Here is a 17,832-nt window from a genome sequence, read left to right as displayed (position 1 = left end):
TAGATATAGTATTTATAGCCACCAGAAGTTGATGAACAATTTATACCTTGCATGACTTGCATTTTGGCTATCTGTAATGAGTGATACAGGGGCATTCTTCTGACTAGCCACCAATATAAGGAGCAATTGTCCCACTCACTACAATTGTGGGGCTCACTTTTTCAAATAATCACTATACTAAAATACTTTGAATTGTAGATAGGGGTTCTCTGAGAATTGAAAAAAAAATGTTGATAGAGGCTGCCATTTATCATCTGACTAGTGAGTTTAATTCTGGAATGTTGGAGTTTTTTTTTTACTTTTTTCTTTTTTTTTTTTTTTTCTTTCTATAAATTGTTTAACCAATTCAAATATGTCTTGTATTGTCATTCTGATATTCATTTTTGTTGCCTGATCTTTTGCGGTTTCCCCACAGCTTTTGAAGAAAAGCAGTCCTGAAGAAAGAGAGCGAATTATCAAGCAGCTAAAAGAAGAATTACGGTTAGAAGAAGCCAAACTAGTGCTACTTAAAAAGCTCCGTCAGAGTCAGATTCAAAAGGAGACTGCTCCACAGAAGGTAAGACATCTGCCGTTTCACTGGTCTCTATGATGCACATTTCAATTGCTACAGTTTTGTAAGCTTTGCCTTTTTTATTACCTAACAAATTAGTTCTTGTTAGACAATAAAGGAAGTTCAACTTGTTGTCCTACAGGTGACATCGCGCATCTCTGGCACAGTTATACCTCCTCCTCTGGTACGAGGTGGGCAACAGACAGCGGCCAAGCAATCAACACAGATAGTTATGCCACCTCTTGTTAGAGGAGCACAGGTAAAAATCTTTGGAACTGCTTTTGTTTTTAACCAAAGAAACCGCAATAGGCTGAAAGTGCAACATACCTCTGCTTGGAATAAAACAACTAAATACAAAGTCAGCTTTTTTCTTTAAAAAAAATGGAAATGGATTTTAGTTTTACATGCCATTTTGAAGGGATTTATCCTCTATGAAAGTAAATAGTACCACTTGGTGTATGTTCAAATAGAATACAGCACCGTGCATGTGGCAGACATCTTATCTTCATGGCTGTGCGTAATCATCTGACACGGCAGCTTCTGCAGTACACCTGCATCAATATGGCTATTTCACTTCTAGACACAGTACACCTAACTAACTTGAGGACCTCAACTGGCTTAAATAAAGTGTACCTTGGACAAGACCTCTCTAACATAAGGTCTTTTAAATTGGTAGGACATGAACATCCCGAATACGTTAATAGCCAAAATGTTTTTTTTTGTTTTTTTTACTGTCCGCCATCAATATATTCAATGTACTGTTAGGAAACGTTTCCATTCAAACGTGGCCACTCCAGTTTGTGTAAAGGGTACTTTAACATTTAGACCAGTAGTCACACATATTTGTCTTAATGAAACTACAGTTTTCCATTTTCACAGCTAAACCCCATTTTTTTCTCATTCACCTCTCCCATCACCTCTTTTGCTCCCTCCCTCCCACCATCAGCCCATTTCTGTCTCTCCTCAGCAGATGCACAACATTCGACAGCACCCAAGCACCGGCCCACCTCCGTTACTGCTTGCTCCTCGTGCTTCAGTGCCCAGTGTGCAGATGCAAGGTCAAAGAATTATCCAGCAAGGCCTGATACGGGTGGCCAATGTGGCAAACACGAGTTTACTGGTCAACATACCACAGGTTTGTAATAATGGAATGGTATATATTTTGTCAAACAGCTGTGCTGGAAGTATATTGCTTTATGAAGCTTATTGTTGAATAGGGATGTGGTTCAGTTACTGAAAGACTTTTGCTGGATATTAAGAAATTTCTCCAGCATAAACATATAGCATGGAAAGTACTTTTTTCACTAATAGCCTTTTATCTGTTATTACTGCTGTCTATACCAGGGATGACTGCTTCTCTTCTTTCTAGTCCTGCTGTCCAAAGGCATAGTTGTATGGTGAAATATCCATGGCATAATCACCTGCATCAATATACTTGACAGAACTATAACTCTTCCATTAAAAAAAAAATAATAATAAAAAAAATAAAAAGGCTCAAAAATTGTCTGGATTGGTCAGATCAACTTCTGTAAAGGTAACCTACTGATCACTTCTAAAGTGTACCTAAATTAGGTATAGTTTGAAATGTTAATGGAACTTGATTGTTGTCTTTTGAAGGGAGTAAATATCAAGTAGAAGGGTTTCTGTCACCATTCATAAAACTTGTGGATTTAGTCATGGAATGCCTAAGTACATTCTGTGCATGATCAAACCCCATCCAAGTATAGAAATGGTTTTATTAAAAAAAAAATTAAATTTATTCATGGACTACGGTATACTCTGATTTTTAACCCCTGAATTTAATGAATACGATGAATTTTGTTACTCTTTTTCTTTCAGGCATCTCCAACTATAAAAGGTTCAGCAGGCAGTGCTGCCAGCCTCTCTAATGCAAATGATTCCCCTGCTAGTCGGCAAGCAGCGGCCAAACTTGCATTACGAAAGCAATTGGAAAAGACGTTGCTGGAGATTCCACCACCCAAACCACCTGCCCCTGAGCTCAATTTCTTACCAAGTGCAGCCAATAATGAGTTTATATATCTGGTGGGACTTGAGGAGGTGGTACAGAACCTTCTGGAGTCACAAGGTGAGCTTGACTAAATTAAAAAAAAAAAAAAAAAATGTAAACCTATACTTGGGACTATCTCTAACTACTTTGGTTGCACATAAATTCTCATGGGAAAACAGACTGCAATTGAATCTAAGCAAATTTTGCTAAACCATTGAATTCCCAAAGATGTAGGACCTTGGTTTAAAACTGAAGCAGATGTTTTTGTTTCTGCTTTTTTTTGCGGAGTCTCATCTAATGTTTTTTCATGTAAGTGGATGCTTCAAATCCATATACAAAAAAAATGAGAAATAGGAAAGCTGTGTTTTTTTTGGAGGGGCGTTGGTTTAAAAAAGTATAATAAAGTAGAGATTGAAGCAGGACTTGATCAGTCTGTCCACATAACTGTCAGAAAAGCAACTCATCAAAGTTTTGTAAACCCTGTCCTCTCTCTCCAGGTAAGACTGTTCCACAACCCCCCTCTCATGAGCCTTATAGTTGTGCCCAATGCAAGACTGACTTCACCAGCCGCTGGAGGCAGGAGAAGAATGGGACCATCATGTGCGATGTGTGCATGACCTCCAACCAAAAGAAGTCACTGAAAGCTGAGCATACCAACCGATTGAAAGCTGCCTTTGTCAAAGCTTTGCAGCAAGAGCAGGAGATTGAGCAAAGGATACTACAGCAGAGCTCTTCCCCTGCACAGATCAAGACTGAACATTCTGTGCAGCATCACACTCTGAAACAAGTAAGAAATTATTCACTTGCAAGTGTTGTGTAATGTTTAAAGTATTTATAGATAGATCTCTCTAAGGTGTGAAATTGATGGATATTTTCTTTCTTCATCTCTTTTAAGAGCCCTACACCAATATCCCGTGGATTGTCAGGGACCACGCGAGGCGTCCTGCATACGTTCCCCACTACGACCAAGCTGACCAATGCAGCCACCATTGCCAACAGATCGGTTAAACATGGTTCTCTGAACAAAACCAATATGGCACCCGGAAACTGGAAAAAGAGCCCTATCAATGCAGGTGAGCATCATGCTTGTATTTTTAGTACCAGTAGTTTATGTAGTCAATATATATATATATATATATATATATATATATATATATATGTATGTTGAGTAATTAGTATGTGCCCCCCCCCCCTTTTTTTTTCCTTCTTTTTTCTTTTTTTCTTATACTGCTCATCTTTTGTCTTGGTGAAGGATGGTGGTTTTATTCTGGTGCACTCCTCTTTGTCTATAACGTTTCACATGTACATCTCTAACCTATTTTACCAGTTTGATGTACCATATCAGTCACCTGTATGAATGAGTCTGTGGAAAGAACTGTTTTTTTTTTTTTTTTTTTTTTGCACCAAGTATAGTCACTGTCGACAATACCCTTTTTTTTTTTAATAAGACACTGCTATGCACAAGATCTGAAATGCATATGTTTCTGTACTGTTTATTACATTGACCTATGGGCTCAGATCTAGAAAATTAATCATGGTGATTGGATATAGTTTTTAGGAGCAGATCAGCTTTTTCTGTCATTTAAACAAAATTAAGTTCAGCTTTTAAATTTGCCTCATTTTTGAGAATTATTTTTTTCATAACTGCATCAAATGGGTATAATTGTTTTCTATAGGGCAAACTACTAGTCAGAGAGTCATAGCGACACAACAATCAAAGAAACAATCAGTGGAGATGCACAGGGGTAAGCAAAAAAGCAACTTTGTTCTTGCAACAAAGTTGCACAAACATGTAATGCAGCATTTATGTCTTTTTTATAAAAGAACATACTTTTTTGTTTTCTTGTTTGTCAATTTAATCACTGAAAACAGGCCTACCCAGGAAACTGTTTGCAGTGTGACCAGGTAGGTACGAATTCAAGGTTTTCTGGATACAAATATGGACCCCTGTTATGGTAGTCATACAGTGTTTTTTGTATATAAATGTTATGACACTTTGAGTTGATGAATTGAAAACTTCCAGTGACCTCGCCATAAGTAGGAAATTCTAATGGTCGTTTGCAGTCTCCAGTTATGTCAGTCATGGCGGTTTCTCTTATGGTGATCCTAAGTTTTATATGACAATCTTTTCACTTTAAAAGTCATCTTGTATGAAAACATACAATAACACTTTTCTAGTAGTTTTGAATTCCATTATTAAAATGTATATATCCTTCAGAAAATTTGAAGGCTGCTAACACCCCATTTTTCTCAGTAAAGTTTTGTATAGAACGTTCTGTCCAATACAAAATTGATTTAGAAATGCAGGCCCCTAATGTATATAAAATGAAAACTATGATTTGTTACATAATTTAAACCTGTATTGTAATACTATGTGGTGGTGGTCTGCTTTTGAGAAATTGTGAAAGCAGTTTGGACTTAATTCATCTACTTATAACTGTTGGGTACCCTAGAAAATTTTGAAAAGCCTCCTTCATGTTGATACATGCACAAGGAGTTTTATTACCAAAATATGTATTTGTGATTCATGATGGTATCCAAATTGTAACTTGACTTTGCTTGCATCAATTTATGAAACCTTGTGCCGAACACAAGCTAAAGGCAACATTCAGCAACTCAAAGTGTTTGCTTGCACTCTTGAGAATCTAGAATGTCCCATATTTAAAAACTCCCAATTTATTGCCCTTACTGTTTTGCACACAAAATGGTGAGAAATAAGTCAATGGTGAATAGCTTTGCAGGTGGAACTTTAACCCAATGGAAAGAGCTTATCACTTTACTGGCATTCCACAATACTAGGTTTGCTTTCTAATACAGTGTACATTGCAAGCCCTTAAGGGTACCTCTGCTTTTAAAAGTCGTATTTTTCTAAGTTAAACTTTACATATGGCAGCTTCAATCTGCAGTAACACATACAAGGGTCTTGCAGACATATGAGGATATTTGACAACATGGTAGGCTTGGGCATCCCTTGCAAATCTGTAGATAATTCCCAGTGGGAAAATCTGCCCAAGCTTCCTTAGGGATAAGTCATTTGGTCTGGTTTGATAATTATCAGATTTTTTCCTGGGAGCTGGAAGAGTTTGTAATAATGAGATGCATTATTGTCCATTATAGGAAATCTGTACACATCTAGACTTTTTTTTCAGTTCATGTTTTGCAAATCATTACTTGTTACCTAACTTTGTGGTACAAGGTACTTGTAACTTGGCTTTGTTGAAAAGTGTCACCAGATCAGTGTGCAGCGTGTAACAAAAAATATTGTAGTTTCTAACTGTCTGTCCTTTGTTCCCTTTTAGGAGGACCATTAGCCTTTGTTAACCCCGGCCTTCCTGTGCATAAGTCCACAGCAGTGGACCGCCAACGAGAATACCTCCTAGATATGATTCCTTCCCGCTCCATCACTCAGTCCTCTACGTGGAAATAATGAATCCATCCTCCAGAAGTGACAAAAAAAATAAAGACAACGAACATAAATTTAGTGAACATAAGACAACAAGAAAGGACTGTTTACCCATAATGTCCTTTTCCTCCCTCCATGCACAGAAGGATGGCCTTGTCCCAACACCATTCCTTTACATTTTTACTACATAAACAAACATTGGTAGCAACCTGCAAGGTGTTGGGTGTGCTTGGGTCTAGAAAGAGGAATTCACAGGAAAGAGAGAGCCACTTTTTGTTAATTTTTGTGCTGGCTGGCAAGTGTCATGGATTTTCATAATGTCTTTCATCTTGCTCAAAAACAATGGTTTTCTTCATTTAATTTCCCTTAATTAAAAAAAGACTTCCCTGTGTGATGTAAAAGAAGGTTTCAGAGCGTTCTTCACAATGCAGTTTGAAGATATAACTGGATTTTTTTTCTTGTAAATTTAAGGAGGGGAGTATATTATCCTTTTTTTTCCTTTTTTTTTTTTTTTGTTTCCTTTTCGCATGGCTGAATTGATCATGTCCACTTCTGATTCTGGAGCAAAATAGGTCTAGTCAGAACAAAAGCATTTGTGAAATACATCTAATATAGTTCTATTTAAATAGCTCTATGAAAAAGTTTATGTCCCACAGAGTGTTTCTGTGGGTGGCCCATTTGTATGGCATTCATTATCTGAAGAAGAATATTTGAATACAACTCTCTGCTCTAATCCAATTTGCTTAGTTTTCACTGGACTCAAGCTTGTGAAGGGTTAGAGGACATTCTGAGGTTGGTTCAGGCCTCTATTTAGGTAAACTGCTGCATTATTATAGAATTTGATTTTCAGGCTGTTTCGATGGCTGTCCTTTATTCGTGTCTACTGACTTTGCAAAAAAAAAAAAGAAAAGAAAAAAATTTATTGCAAAAATAAAATGAAAAGCTGAATGGGACAGTCTTATGTTTTCCCTGTGTTCAGTTTCATCGTAATCAAGCGATGACCCCAGTTTTTCTGGTCAACATTTTTTTTATTTAAGGCCATTGGAAGTGTTGGATTGCAGAAAAGCAGTTTGTGCTAAATCCTCTCTTCCCTTTAATTATGTTTATTTTAATCCTCTTTCTGTTGTGTGGATACCTGTTTAGATATCTTTTTGATATATGCAGTTGTTTAGGGTTTAGCTTTATTTTATTTTTATTTTTTTTTTGAGGGGTTAGGGTTGTTTTGGATTGAGGGAGGGAGCCTGGAAACCTATTTTTCCATTTTTCCCTTTTATTTGTATAAATGATAAACCCTAGAATTTAAACTTGTCTTTTGTGTGTATGAGGAATTAGTCTGAGAGACTGGTTAGGTTTTTTTTTTCATTCCACAGAAATAGGACTATATTCAGGGGTGGTTTTTCATTTTTTATTTTTATTTTTTTGCTCCTACATATTTGTTGAGAGTGATGAGCTGCTCAGGTGTATTTGGACAAACTTCTTATATATAATTCGAAGTGACTCCTGGGTGTCTTTTTTTTTTTTTTTTTTTTTTTTTTTTTTTTTTTTAGTGGGTGGAGGGGGGGATTATTTAATTGCAAATGCACAGACCTTAGAAATATTTTTGTGAACCCCACTGCACTGTATTTGTTGGGTACATGGCCTACAAAGGAGAAAGATAGATCATTTTGGATCATTAAGAAACATCTTTTCTCCAAGCCTCAGACTCCTGATTTGAGGCATGTAAATGGTTTAACGAACAATTATTTTCAATTTCCTAAATCCTTCAAATCAACAACCGCTTTTTCTTTTGCAATTTATTTTTTATTTTTTTTTTATATATTAAGTTCTTCTAACCAAAACTTAAAATTTGGGTGCTGTGTGATGAAGACTGTTAACATGCCCCAGTGTGAACATGTAAGCCTGCAAGTTTTGCAGCTGATCATTTTTGTTGCACATGCTGCAGCTGCTTGCCGACGTATGGAGCTGGACCCAATGGCAATCGTATTCCACCCCCATAGGAAGCAATGGGAGATTGCTGGAAGAATTTAGGGGAGCTTGATGGTCACAACTGGGCTAGAAAGTAAAGTGCAGCTTTACATACAGGCTGTGTCTGCATTACCCCTCACCCAAGTAGTGTATAGTTTTGGCTAGAGGTCAATGTTAATATAACACTGTTTTCCTGATACTAGGAGTACAGGTGTTTTGACTTGTGGGAAAAGCGTAGTGTGCGTGCGTGAGCCTGCTAGAGCGTGTGGGAATTGGGGATGCCCCATCACTGATAGAACTAGCCGTTTCTATTTAATCACACTGGCCAGAACCGCATTTCTGAATAATATTAATAAATAACTAAGCCAACTTATTTTCTTTGTGTGTGTATTTTTTATTTTATTTTATTGTCTCCATATCTTGGTTAGTCCAACAAAGTCACAATAAAGATTATTAGACTTTACTTTATTGAGCCATACTTCAGAATATTAGCATGCTGTTAGACTGGTATTTTGCAATGGTATTATATTCATAGAAAAATACAGAGGTATATAGTTGGCGTGTTGGGACCCCCATGCTTTTTAACCTATTTAATAATATAGTTTGGGAATAACAGCATAATTTCTGTGTTTACATATTACAATATTACAACAAAATATGTAGTGGAATCAAGCTACTACAAGATGTGTCCAACTTAGAAAACGGAATACATTTTTTGATTGGATAATAAAGTGCAATATTGTACTAACTATGCAATGCAAATGCAACTTCCAAGGCAGCAAAGTACTTTCTTATTCCCAGAGATTGACATACCGTATTTTTTGCCGTATAAGACGCACTTTTTCTTCCCCAAAACTGGGGGGCACAGAGTGATCAGAAAGGGAATTTGAATGGCACATGAGTGATCAGAAGGGGAATACCAGTATGAATAGCACATGAGTGATCGGAATCTTTTTTTTCTAGATTTTCCTTCTTTAAAATTGGGTGCGTCTTATACGGCGAAAAATACGGTAATTGTCTGATCTCATCTGTCATATGCAGTCCGGTTTTGGGCTCCAGTTTACAAAAAAGTTATTGTGGTTGGGTCCATATACTGAGCTTGCTGCAAAATGTAAACTTTATGGTTATTGCAAAAGACAAGGGGAGCTCTTTGCATCTGGAGGAAAAGGGAGTTTATCCTCAGCACGTGTAAGGAATTCCTCTAAGTAAGGACAGTGAAAATGTTTTTTGTTTTTTTATATTATCGCTGGATGCATTTCTAGATACACAGAAAATAACTGGCTTTTGCCATTTAGAAGGAATGATAGCCAAGACTGTTCTCCCCCCCCCCCCTATTGGTAAATTTGTAAAGGTTTTTTTCACCTTCACTTAGATCCCTGAAGTTCTGCTTCAGGAAAAAAAAAGTAATTGTTTTGAATATTGAGTTGTATGAACTTAAATGTGAATTCTACCTAACATGAGTTTGCAGGATTCGTAGCATTACAGCCTTCTTCAAAGTCTATGCCATTAGGATGAAGTCACATAACATCTTCACATGGTAATTCTTCTTAAAAGTAACTGAGATAATACTAGGGGGCTGCTACTTTTGGCCTCTCCTTTAGGATTGTGTTTTTACTATACTTTAGAATTTCTGTTCTGAAGTAGAAATAGAGCGAATGCGCACACTCGTGATGGTTCCAGATCTATGACGTCTAAAAAAGACATTGGGAGGTAAGTAAAATGTGTTAAATATACTTATTCTGTGGTGCTGTTCTTTTACAGATACAGCTCTGTACCTGCTGTGCTATGAATCTAAATATTTACAGCAAAAAACCTCATAGACTTCCATTAAATCAATAAAATATTGCAAGGAAAGACATGGAACTTAAATTGACTGAAAACCTTGAGGTTTTAGTACCTCTGAACTTCAGGCATATTACACTTGGATATGGATTTGATTTTTCTTTTAAAAGCATCAAAACTCCTTATTTGGATAGTGTGGAAAGGTTTAAGCATTTGTTAGTTTTAGCTGTCTTTGCTGGGGAAGTTTTCCCTTATAACATAACATACCAAAATATCGATAGTTGGGAAATTATCATTCACTTTCCTACTTTTTCATTCTTTGTCCCCCTAATCGTTCCCCCAGAATTGACTCTGTGGACCAGTTTATAGCTATAAAAGAAAAGAAACCCATAGGCATTCTAGTTCTTAGTGTATGTAAACCCAATTAACTTCATTTTCTAAGTAGCGAAGGACTAAGATCTCCAGTTATTTTCTGCTGTCTTCCACCACTGGAGATGTGTACCTTCACTTACTGTGCTAAATGACCAACAGGAAAAGGAAGAAAATAAATTAAAAAATGAGAATTTGCATTGTAATTGTCACTGGAAATTTATTTGCCCAACTTGGATGATTTCCCTTTATATAGTGCTCTGATGTCATCACAAAATATGGAATTTCTCACTTTTTATCTGTGACAAAAAAGTAAATCTTACCAGCGGGTAAGAAACAGATGGCGATTAAAACGCCTGTTTTTGTAAAAAACATAAAACTTAACATAAATTGTCATAAATAGAGAAGGATGGAGGGCTTGATCTCATTTTATGCAGAAATATGTACTTTGGTTGTCAGCCCTTGGGGCTGGGGAGGTGGGTGGCTATTCTTTCTTGATGGCTCCTCAAATACAACATGCCATTGCAGCGTGCGCGAAACTGACATATGGGGGTGAATTTATTAATCCCTTGTCAATTGGTCTGGAAGTTTGCCAACAGCTGTTGCAGTGTTCAACCCAGGTATTTTTTTTAGCTGGGTGGTAAGAAGCTGTAGGTGGGTGGCAGCCCCTGTATTGTGACCAAATTCTTCAGTAACCACCCAAAAACAGCCGGGTGGTGTGCCCAGCCAAAAGGGGCTAAAAGGAATTTATTGGTGATAGGTTGAATTTATGGGGGAATAATTTCTAGATACACACCTGGAGTAAGATCAGTATTTGTCTAAAAGGATGAAAGTCGAGTTTGTAAAATATCCTAAACTGTCCTAACTTTTGCAGACATAATTCTTCCCATGTGTTATCCTACTGCAAAATTTAAATTTACAATATTTTTTTTCTTTTTGTGCTAGCAGGAATGACCAGAATTTGTCTTGTATAGAACTGTTGTAAGCTATTCAGATCCTAGCAACATGTCCCAACTCTTCCCTGATGTCTATGGCCTATACCCAGCTTTAGTTCTGCTGTATGACTTTACACTGATTACAGCAATATTAAAAAAAAAAAAAAAAGTTTAATTTTATTCTGGTTGGTTTAATGATCCTTTTAGCCAGCTGTGCTCTACAACTGCACCAATGTCTGGTCGATGATGAGGGCAGTAGTGCAGTAATGTTTTAACAAGGCTCTTGCAATTTTCATTTAAAGTTAAGTCTTTTGGAAACGCAGCACCCTTTTCCTGAAGTTTTGGCAATGCAGTGATGTTGTGGTCATCAAATGGAAAAGTACCTGACACCATGACGAAGAGTATCACTCCTATACTCCATATGTCAGATTTCTTTGGATCATATGGATTTCCCTGAAGCACCTACAACAGAAAATACAATTACCATTCACATGGAAGCCTCTTTCTCCACCAATGTCATATTTTAATATGTAGCTATTTTTTTGCTAAACAATTCTACTTAACACAGTGGTAAATAATTGGAAGTGCATGGAAATTCTATTTGTTCCCATTTGACATTGTAGCTGTTTCATAAGATGTAAGAGGAGTAAAGCCCTGTCAGTAATGAGAACAGATTTTCCCTTAAACATTCAGAATGATTCATGAAAGAGACCTTGACACGGCACATATTCCGATGCTTTAAGTATGAGGGAGAATGTGACCTTCCATGTGAGAGTGCTTTGGTCTAGCGGCCAAATGCTGGGACTGAGAACAGATACAGAATAGGAAAGCCAATGCTCCCTCCAGTGACTGTCTTTATCAGCTTTTCTCCACCTATTAAATACTGGGTAGACCACTGAAATAACTTTCAGGTCTTCAAAAAACTGCTATGATCACTATATCCCCAGCTCACAGTACATTAGTGTGGTGGTCTGTGGGAAGAATGTCATCCTTACAGATAGCCAAAAAGATCATTGGTGTCACTTAAATCTGAGAGGTGCAAACTGCTTGTTGCTTAAGGGAACCCCTCACAAATTGTGGAGGAACTGTGCTTAAACACTGCTCTACACTGAGGATTGTAGTATCTGCTGAAAAGTAGCTGCATGGGATCACAAGCCAGGTATCTGTCGGGGAGGGGTATTCTTTGCACAGTTGTCACTTTTCCCTAAATAGCACTTTAAGCAAGAGGTGGTCCATGGGAAACTGCAGGCTCCACACCATTGCCTGCATAATATCTATGACATAGTCTGCAGGTGCAATGTGAAGTAAACACTTCAGGGGGAGAACAGATTTAGGTATAATTAGTCGTCTTGGTCTATGTGCTTTATGTAGAAACATACATTATAAAGAAATGACTTTTACTTGGGATGCTGTTATTAAAGCCTGAAGACCACCACTAGTAGAAGCTGTGAAATAGAATACAGCATTTATAAATATGTAAAGTGAACATGGGTATTACTGTAAAGGATTCTAAAAGCATCCTAAAGCCATCCTAAAAGCAATGAACTATAGTGTGCACATTAGTAAGTTATGACCAGTTCCTTTATTGATTAAAAAATTAACATTTAACATGGTTTTTCCCTTTTTTTTTTTTTTTTTTTTTTTTCAAATGCATTATTTGGTCCAGCCACTAGATGGAGCCCTAGCCTACATTACGTTTAGTTCCTTTCTAATAAGAAAAATTATGTGCAGGCAGGTAAGGTTTATGTATATTATGTACATTGACTTTCACCATTTCCTACATAATCACAAGCTCACCTCGGGTGAAGCATATGCCATAGAACCACAGTATGTGGTACACAGGTCTGTGCTGTTCAGCAGCTTCCCAAGGTTAAAGTCCGTGATCTTGACCTTATCATCCTTTGTCAGAAGAATATTCTCACACTTGAGATCCCTGTGAACTATATGATGTTGATGCAGATAATTTACTGCACTAACAATCTGTTGGAAGAGACATTTGGCCTTGGTGTCTGTCAGTCTCCCCTCATCCTGTATGATTGTCAGTAGATCTGTGAAGCACAGTTCCATCACTATAAAGTGCAGTCCGTTGCTTACATCAATAAATTCATAGGGAGCGATGATATTGGGATGCTTAACAGTCCTTAGAATCTCCAGCTCACGTGGTAGAAATTTTGTAGAGTACATTTCTGGTGTTCGTCTTCTATCCAACACCTTTATAGCAACGTCACGTTGATATTTTTCAGATGTTGCCATTTTTACCTTTGAAAAAGCACCTTCACCGATGGTACGCACCACATCGTAGCCCAAGTTTTTTAGGAGCTGATTGACAGGGCACATGTCTATAGACAGAGAAGTATGCGTTATCTTTAAAACCTCAATTGTTGTTCTTCCTTGTATTTCACAATGTGCTTCACTGTTCCTGATGATGTTTCTGCAAGGCAAAAACAATAATTTAACTATATAATATTGCTATACATTCATAACAGATTCAAATGTTATTACCAATAATAAAATTAAATATACTCTATTTATAAAAATGTGAATCTGACATTCACTGAAACATTCTCAGGTGTAGAATCAGATGTTGCAATTGAAAACACATGGACCTGAAATAACATCCATCACAGAATGTTTTTGTGAATGTCAGACCCACTGCTTTATAAATAAACCCATATTTTTCTGTGCTTCTCTTCTTTTTAATACCCATCAACTTGTTAACCTATACTTTCCTGGACAAATTCCAAACTAAGTACGTCTTACAATTCCTGGGGGAGCCGGTTCTAAAAGATGTGTGCTTTTAAATTTGATGGGTGGAAAACACTCTTATATGGGCAGTGGAAGTCCTTGTTTCACTTTATTAACCAAGGGCTCAGTTTCTCCAATTTAATTTAGGCCTATGACCCTTTTCCTAAAGTTAAGAAATGCTTACCTGAAGTCCAGCTATCCAGGTACTTGTTTATTGAGGGCGTTCTGAAAGTGTACAGACATTGGGGCTTGGCAGGGTTTGGTCCAAAAGTTAGTCATTGAACCTCTAGTAGCAAAGTGAGCTGCTACATTCCTAAAAAGTCAATAATCTGGATAGTGAATGACTGGAGTAGGTCAACAAGTATTGGGAGGCACTGTGGAGAACTTGCAAGGACCTAGGTCAGTTGAGGAGGGGTAAGGACATTCTGGTAAGCGATTCTCGCTGATTTCAGATATACACATGAGGCATTTATTACAAACTGTTGAGGAAGAAGTATATTAATCCCCATTTTACTCTCTCGGGTTTATTTTCAGGTATTGAAAAGATTTGAAAGGGATGTCCGAAGAGATTATTTCGCACATAAGGTCTGCAACAGCTTTCATGGCTCATTGTAGAAGACTGCGTAATAGTCAAAGCAAGATATTGTGAGGGTACTAGAACAGATCTAGGCAAACCTCTAGATATGGAAAGATTTTTAGATGTTGTTCAAGGGAAAGAAGCTGTATTTAGCCGTGTACGGTGTTTCTTTTGACCAAGTCTACAAGACATGTAGAAATACTATAAAGTACTTAATTAGCTATTATCTCCGTTTTATCTACATCCATAGTTACCCATCAGTAATCCATAAAAAAATGCCAAGGAAGCAGTTTGAATAATTGTTAGAACAGATCTGGATAGCAATACACAGGAATCATCAGCATGCAAACAGAATTTAAAGCCAATGAATGTTTAATACAAAAAGGGAAAAGGCTAGATACAAGAGAGTGAAAATGTCAGCGAGACCCAAGAACCAAGACTCTGGCACCTGGTGGGATGACATTAAGTAGTAGATTCTAGAATTATTTTTAAGTGTCATAAGAGGTGGTTACTCCATCCCATCACTAACAAGAACAGGGTTTACAAATTGCCAGCAGAATAGATTTGCTAGGATTCACTTATCCCCAGTGATAAATAGTTATTATAGAAAATTTTTTTGAGTAGTTTAGATGCATGTGGAAAAAAAAAATCATAAATGGAGCAGTTATTGGAAAAAAAAGACGTGGTGTCCATTTAACAGGCAGGGATTGTTCATGGGAGCCTATACCGAAGTGATGATTTTATCAGTGTGCCCATGCTTCCTAATAACTTATAGCTTCATTCCCTTAACTAAAGTGAAGTGAGGTCAGGGACCCGGCTATGCTGACTGACAAAAAGTCGCTGAAATCACAATACTACCATAACACTGGCCGGACTGAAGTACAAATCTTTAGCCAAGTAAAAAAAGTTCACACTTATGTATACCAATGGTGTCCTGCAATTAGCATGCACTGCTTTTAGATCTGAATTATGACATGGGTACATTAGTGTGCCATTCGCATTAAGTGGCACAGTAATGTACCAGTGAATGTTTGTATGGGCTCCTATGTACATTAGCACAGAGCATTATATTGTACCTGGATGTGTGTTGTATGCATGCCATAGGCATGTTTTCATTTCTAATAATCCCCAAATCCACATACAAATTGATTAGATTGTGAGCTCTTTTGGGGGGCAGCTAGTGACATGACTATGAATTTTGTACAGTGCTGCGTAATATGTTGGTGCTAATATTAATAATGGGGTTTTGGTCCACCACACCATAAAGGTAGCCAACATTTTAATACATATGCAATCAAACAAAATCCACAAAGCTTTACCAGCTCGTCGGTGGGCTTGCAGTGAGGCTTCTTTTACGGGCCTTGATTTATTAAAGCTCTCTAAAACTGCAGATTATAAACTATTATGGGTGAATCTGGGAGATCCTGCAAACCTGGTTGGGATTTCATAGAATCATTTGTTTTTTTTTGGAAGATATTTCAATCCTGGATCTGATTCATCCCAGGTTTGTTGTCTAGGACAATGGTCTCAGGACAGGCAGTGATGGTAATGTTATCAGAGCCCTGGGTAGCAGGGAAGATATGACAGAGGCTCTAATCCTTTCCAAAACAAGAAAATAAAATATTCAGGCTTGATATACATGTAAAGCATTGTTTTTCTATCCATGCATTTGAAAGGCCTTTAGTTCACGCCATGAGATTTGTATTCTCTTACAAATCTATGGGAATAAGAAAAGTTTTGTAAAAGGGTAATTACAAGTCAGAAAGTGTATCTGTAGATGAAATGCACCTGATAGAATTTAATGATGTCAGAAGCTTGTTAAATTGATGTCATCACACAAAGCCTACTGCCACAGGCCCATCATACATTCATAATCCTAATTATGGTTACCATAGTGACCCAGCCACAAACTTTACATTATATAGCCAATCTCCACCAGGTATTTGTACAGACTATAAACAGGTTATGCTGGTATACTTCCGCACATTGCAGGTACAAGGATGCTCTAATACAGAAGTTGTTCTAACAGGTTCACGAAGATGATCGTTGTAATATACGAACACTCAACGAGCTGGTACATCACGTGGTGCCTGCCCATACTTGCCTCAACAAATATGGCGTCAGAGTTCTGACGCTGGCATTGCTTGCGTAGTCACGTGACAGCGTCTGGTTCCTGACAGGGCCTCGGTGTTGTGCTGCAGGGAAGATGGCTGCGTCCAAGGTGAAGCAGGACATGCCCCCTTCGGGGGGATATGGCCCGGTGGATTATAAAAGGAACCTGCCTCGTCGCGGTTTCAGCGGTGGGTGACTGGAAATACTGTGTGAGACAAAACTGGTTTGGTGTTAGGAGTTCTTGGTATTATAATCCTGAATGATAGACTCCAGTCTGTCATTATTTACTAGACTCGAGTTTATTAGTAGTTATTAGTAAAACTAAATAGGCCCGGAAAAGATTATTAGCAGTGTGTTTGTGTGGAATGTACAATGCTTATCACATATATCATTATACCTTTCCGTAACAATGATAACAATTACTCTGCATTTGTGCCATAATAATGGAAACCCTCCAGACCTATGCTAACCCTATGGCCATGTGTTACAGATGTGTTTTGTAATGAATGTCAGTATGTGTGAAAAGGGATGTGAATTGTGAGCCATACACGTGTATCCTGGCATTATGGTGCCTTTGTGCACTACAATAATGGGTGAATCCCATGTACTCGTATCATTGTAATTCATCAACTCTGTGCCATGACATTCATTGCCATCTGTGATTGTCACCACAACACACAATGGTACAAGGCATATAAGCCACCCACCGTGTACTTCATTACTTTATTATTACACAGTATTTATATAGTGCCCACTTATTACGCAGCGTTGTACAAAGTCCACAGCCATGCCACTAGCTGTCCCTCTAAGGAGCTCACAATCTAATGTCCCTACCATAGTAATATATCTTTACCACACTCTAAGGTCATTTTTTGGGGGAAGCCAAATAACCTAACTGCATGTTTTTGGAATGTGGGAGGAAACCAGAGTACCCGGAGGAAACCTATGCAAACATGGGGGGAATATGCAGATAGTTACCTGGCTAAGATTTGAACCAGGGACTCAGCATTTATTGGAATCCCACACTGTCTTGATGTAACTTCTTTCTGGGTTCCTTGTTATGTCCCATATTGCCATCTTCATTCCTGCTTCCCAATGATGTTGTCAGATCTCACTGCACATACGCAAGATCAGGAAACATGTCTTATGATGGGGCCTCCATATGTAAGCAAGCTCTGATCTCTCTCTGTGCATGTGTGACACCATGCACTCATACATTTAGCGTATTTTTCGGCGTATAAGACGCTCCGGCATATAAGACGCACCCAATTTTAAAGGAGGAAAATCTAGAAAAAAAAGATTCTGAACCAAATACTGTAGTAAAATATTTTATATCAACTGTATAAATTTAACAATTCATCCCCTTCTGATCACCCTGTGCCAATT

At 37.7% G+C, this 17,832-nt stretch overlaps 3 protein-coding genes across 9 annotated transcripts in view; 2 read left to right on the top strand and 1 right to left on the bottom strand.

Annotated features, from left to right (window-relative positions):
• Positions 1–8,299, top strand: part of GATAD2A (GATA zinc finger domain containing 2A) — a 38,782-nt gene extending 30,483 nt beyond the window's left edge. For 4 of the 5 annotated variants that reach the window (XM_072404602.1, XM_072404598.1, XM_072404600.1 and 1 more), the window contains exons 4-11: positions 416–556; positions 693–809; positions 1,497–1,685; positions 2,390–2,636; positions 3,056–3,345; positions 3,454–3,631; positions 4,235–4,303; positions 5,858–8,299. In XM_072404602.1, the coding sequence (XP_072260703.1) occupies positions 416–556; positions 693–809; positions 1,497–1,685; positions 2,390–2,636; positions 3,056–3,345; positions 3,454–3,631; positions 4,235–4,303; positions 5,858–5,985 (1,359 nt within the window). In that variant the 3' untranslated portion in view covers positions 5,986–8,299. The remainder of the gene's footprint in view (positions 1–415; positions 557–692; positions 810–1,496; positions 1,686–2,389; positions 2,637–3,055; positions 3,346–3,453; positions 3,632–4,234; positions 4,304–5,857) is intronic. The other variant, XM_072404601.1, reaches the window with a different exon arrangement.
• A 2,883-nt stretch (positions 8,300–11,182) lies between these two features.
• Positions 11,183–16,399, bottom strand: TSSK6 (testis specific serine kinase 6). 3 transcript variants are annotated; one of them, XM_072404594.1, is made up of 3 exons: positions 16,320–16,399; positions 12,810–13,443; positions 11,183–11,474 (listed from the first exon to the last, which is right to left on the bottom strand). In XM_072404594.1, the coding sequence occupies exons 2-3, from the start codon at positions 13,347–13,349 to the stop codon at positions 11,190–11,192; spliced, it is 825 nt and encodes a 274-aa protein (XP_072260695.1). In that variant the 5' UTR covers positions 13,350–13,443; positions 16,320–16,399; the 3' UTR covers positions 11,183–11,189. The 3 variants fall into 3 exon arrangements, with proteins under 3 accessions (XP_072260695.1, XP_072260696.1, XP_072260697.1); XM_072404595.1 differs by having other exon boundaries at positions 16,312–16,394; XM_072404596.1 differs by lacking the exon at positions 16,320–16,399 and adding an exon at positions 16,123–16,293.
• Positions 16,400–16,478: 79 nt separating this feature from the next.
• NDUFA13 (NADH:ubiquinone oxidoreductase subunit A13) overlaps positions 16,479–17,832 on the top strand; it is a 7,745-nt gene continuing 6,391 nt past the window's right edge. Inside the window, exon 1 of the mRNA XM_072404597.1 lies at positions 16,479–16,634. Coding sequence (XP_072260698.1) covers positions 16,541–16,634 — 94 coding nt within the window. The 5' untranslated portion in view covers positions 16,479–16,540. The remainder of the gene's footprint in view (positions 16,635–17,832) is intronic.

Source organism: Pyxicephalus adspersus, chromosome 3 (genome assembly GCF_032062135.1).
Source record: "Pyxicephalus adspersus chromosome 3, UCB_Pads_2.0, whole genome shotgun sequence".
Taxonomy (NCBI): domain Eukaryota; kingdom Metazoa; phylum Chordata; class Amphibia; order Anura; family Pyxicephalidae; genus Pyxicephalus; species Pyxicephalus adspersus.
Note: the sequence above shows the minus strand (reverse complement) of the source record. Positions and strands in the feature narration are given on the sequence as shown.

Coding starts and splice junctions, on each gene's coding strand:
- TSSK6 (XM_072404594.1), bottom strand. CDS start 13,349: ATGTGCCCTGTCAATCAGCTCCTAAAAAACTTGGGCTACGATGTGGTG. Junction 11,475..12,809: donor TGGCATATGCTTCACCCGAG/GTGAGCTTGTGA, acceptor TTTCTGTTGTAG/GTGCTTCAGGGAAATCCATA.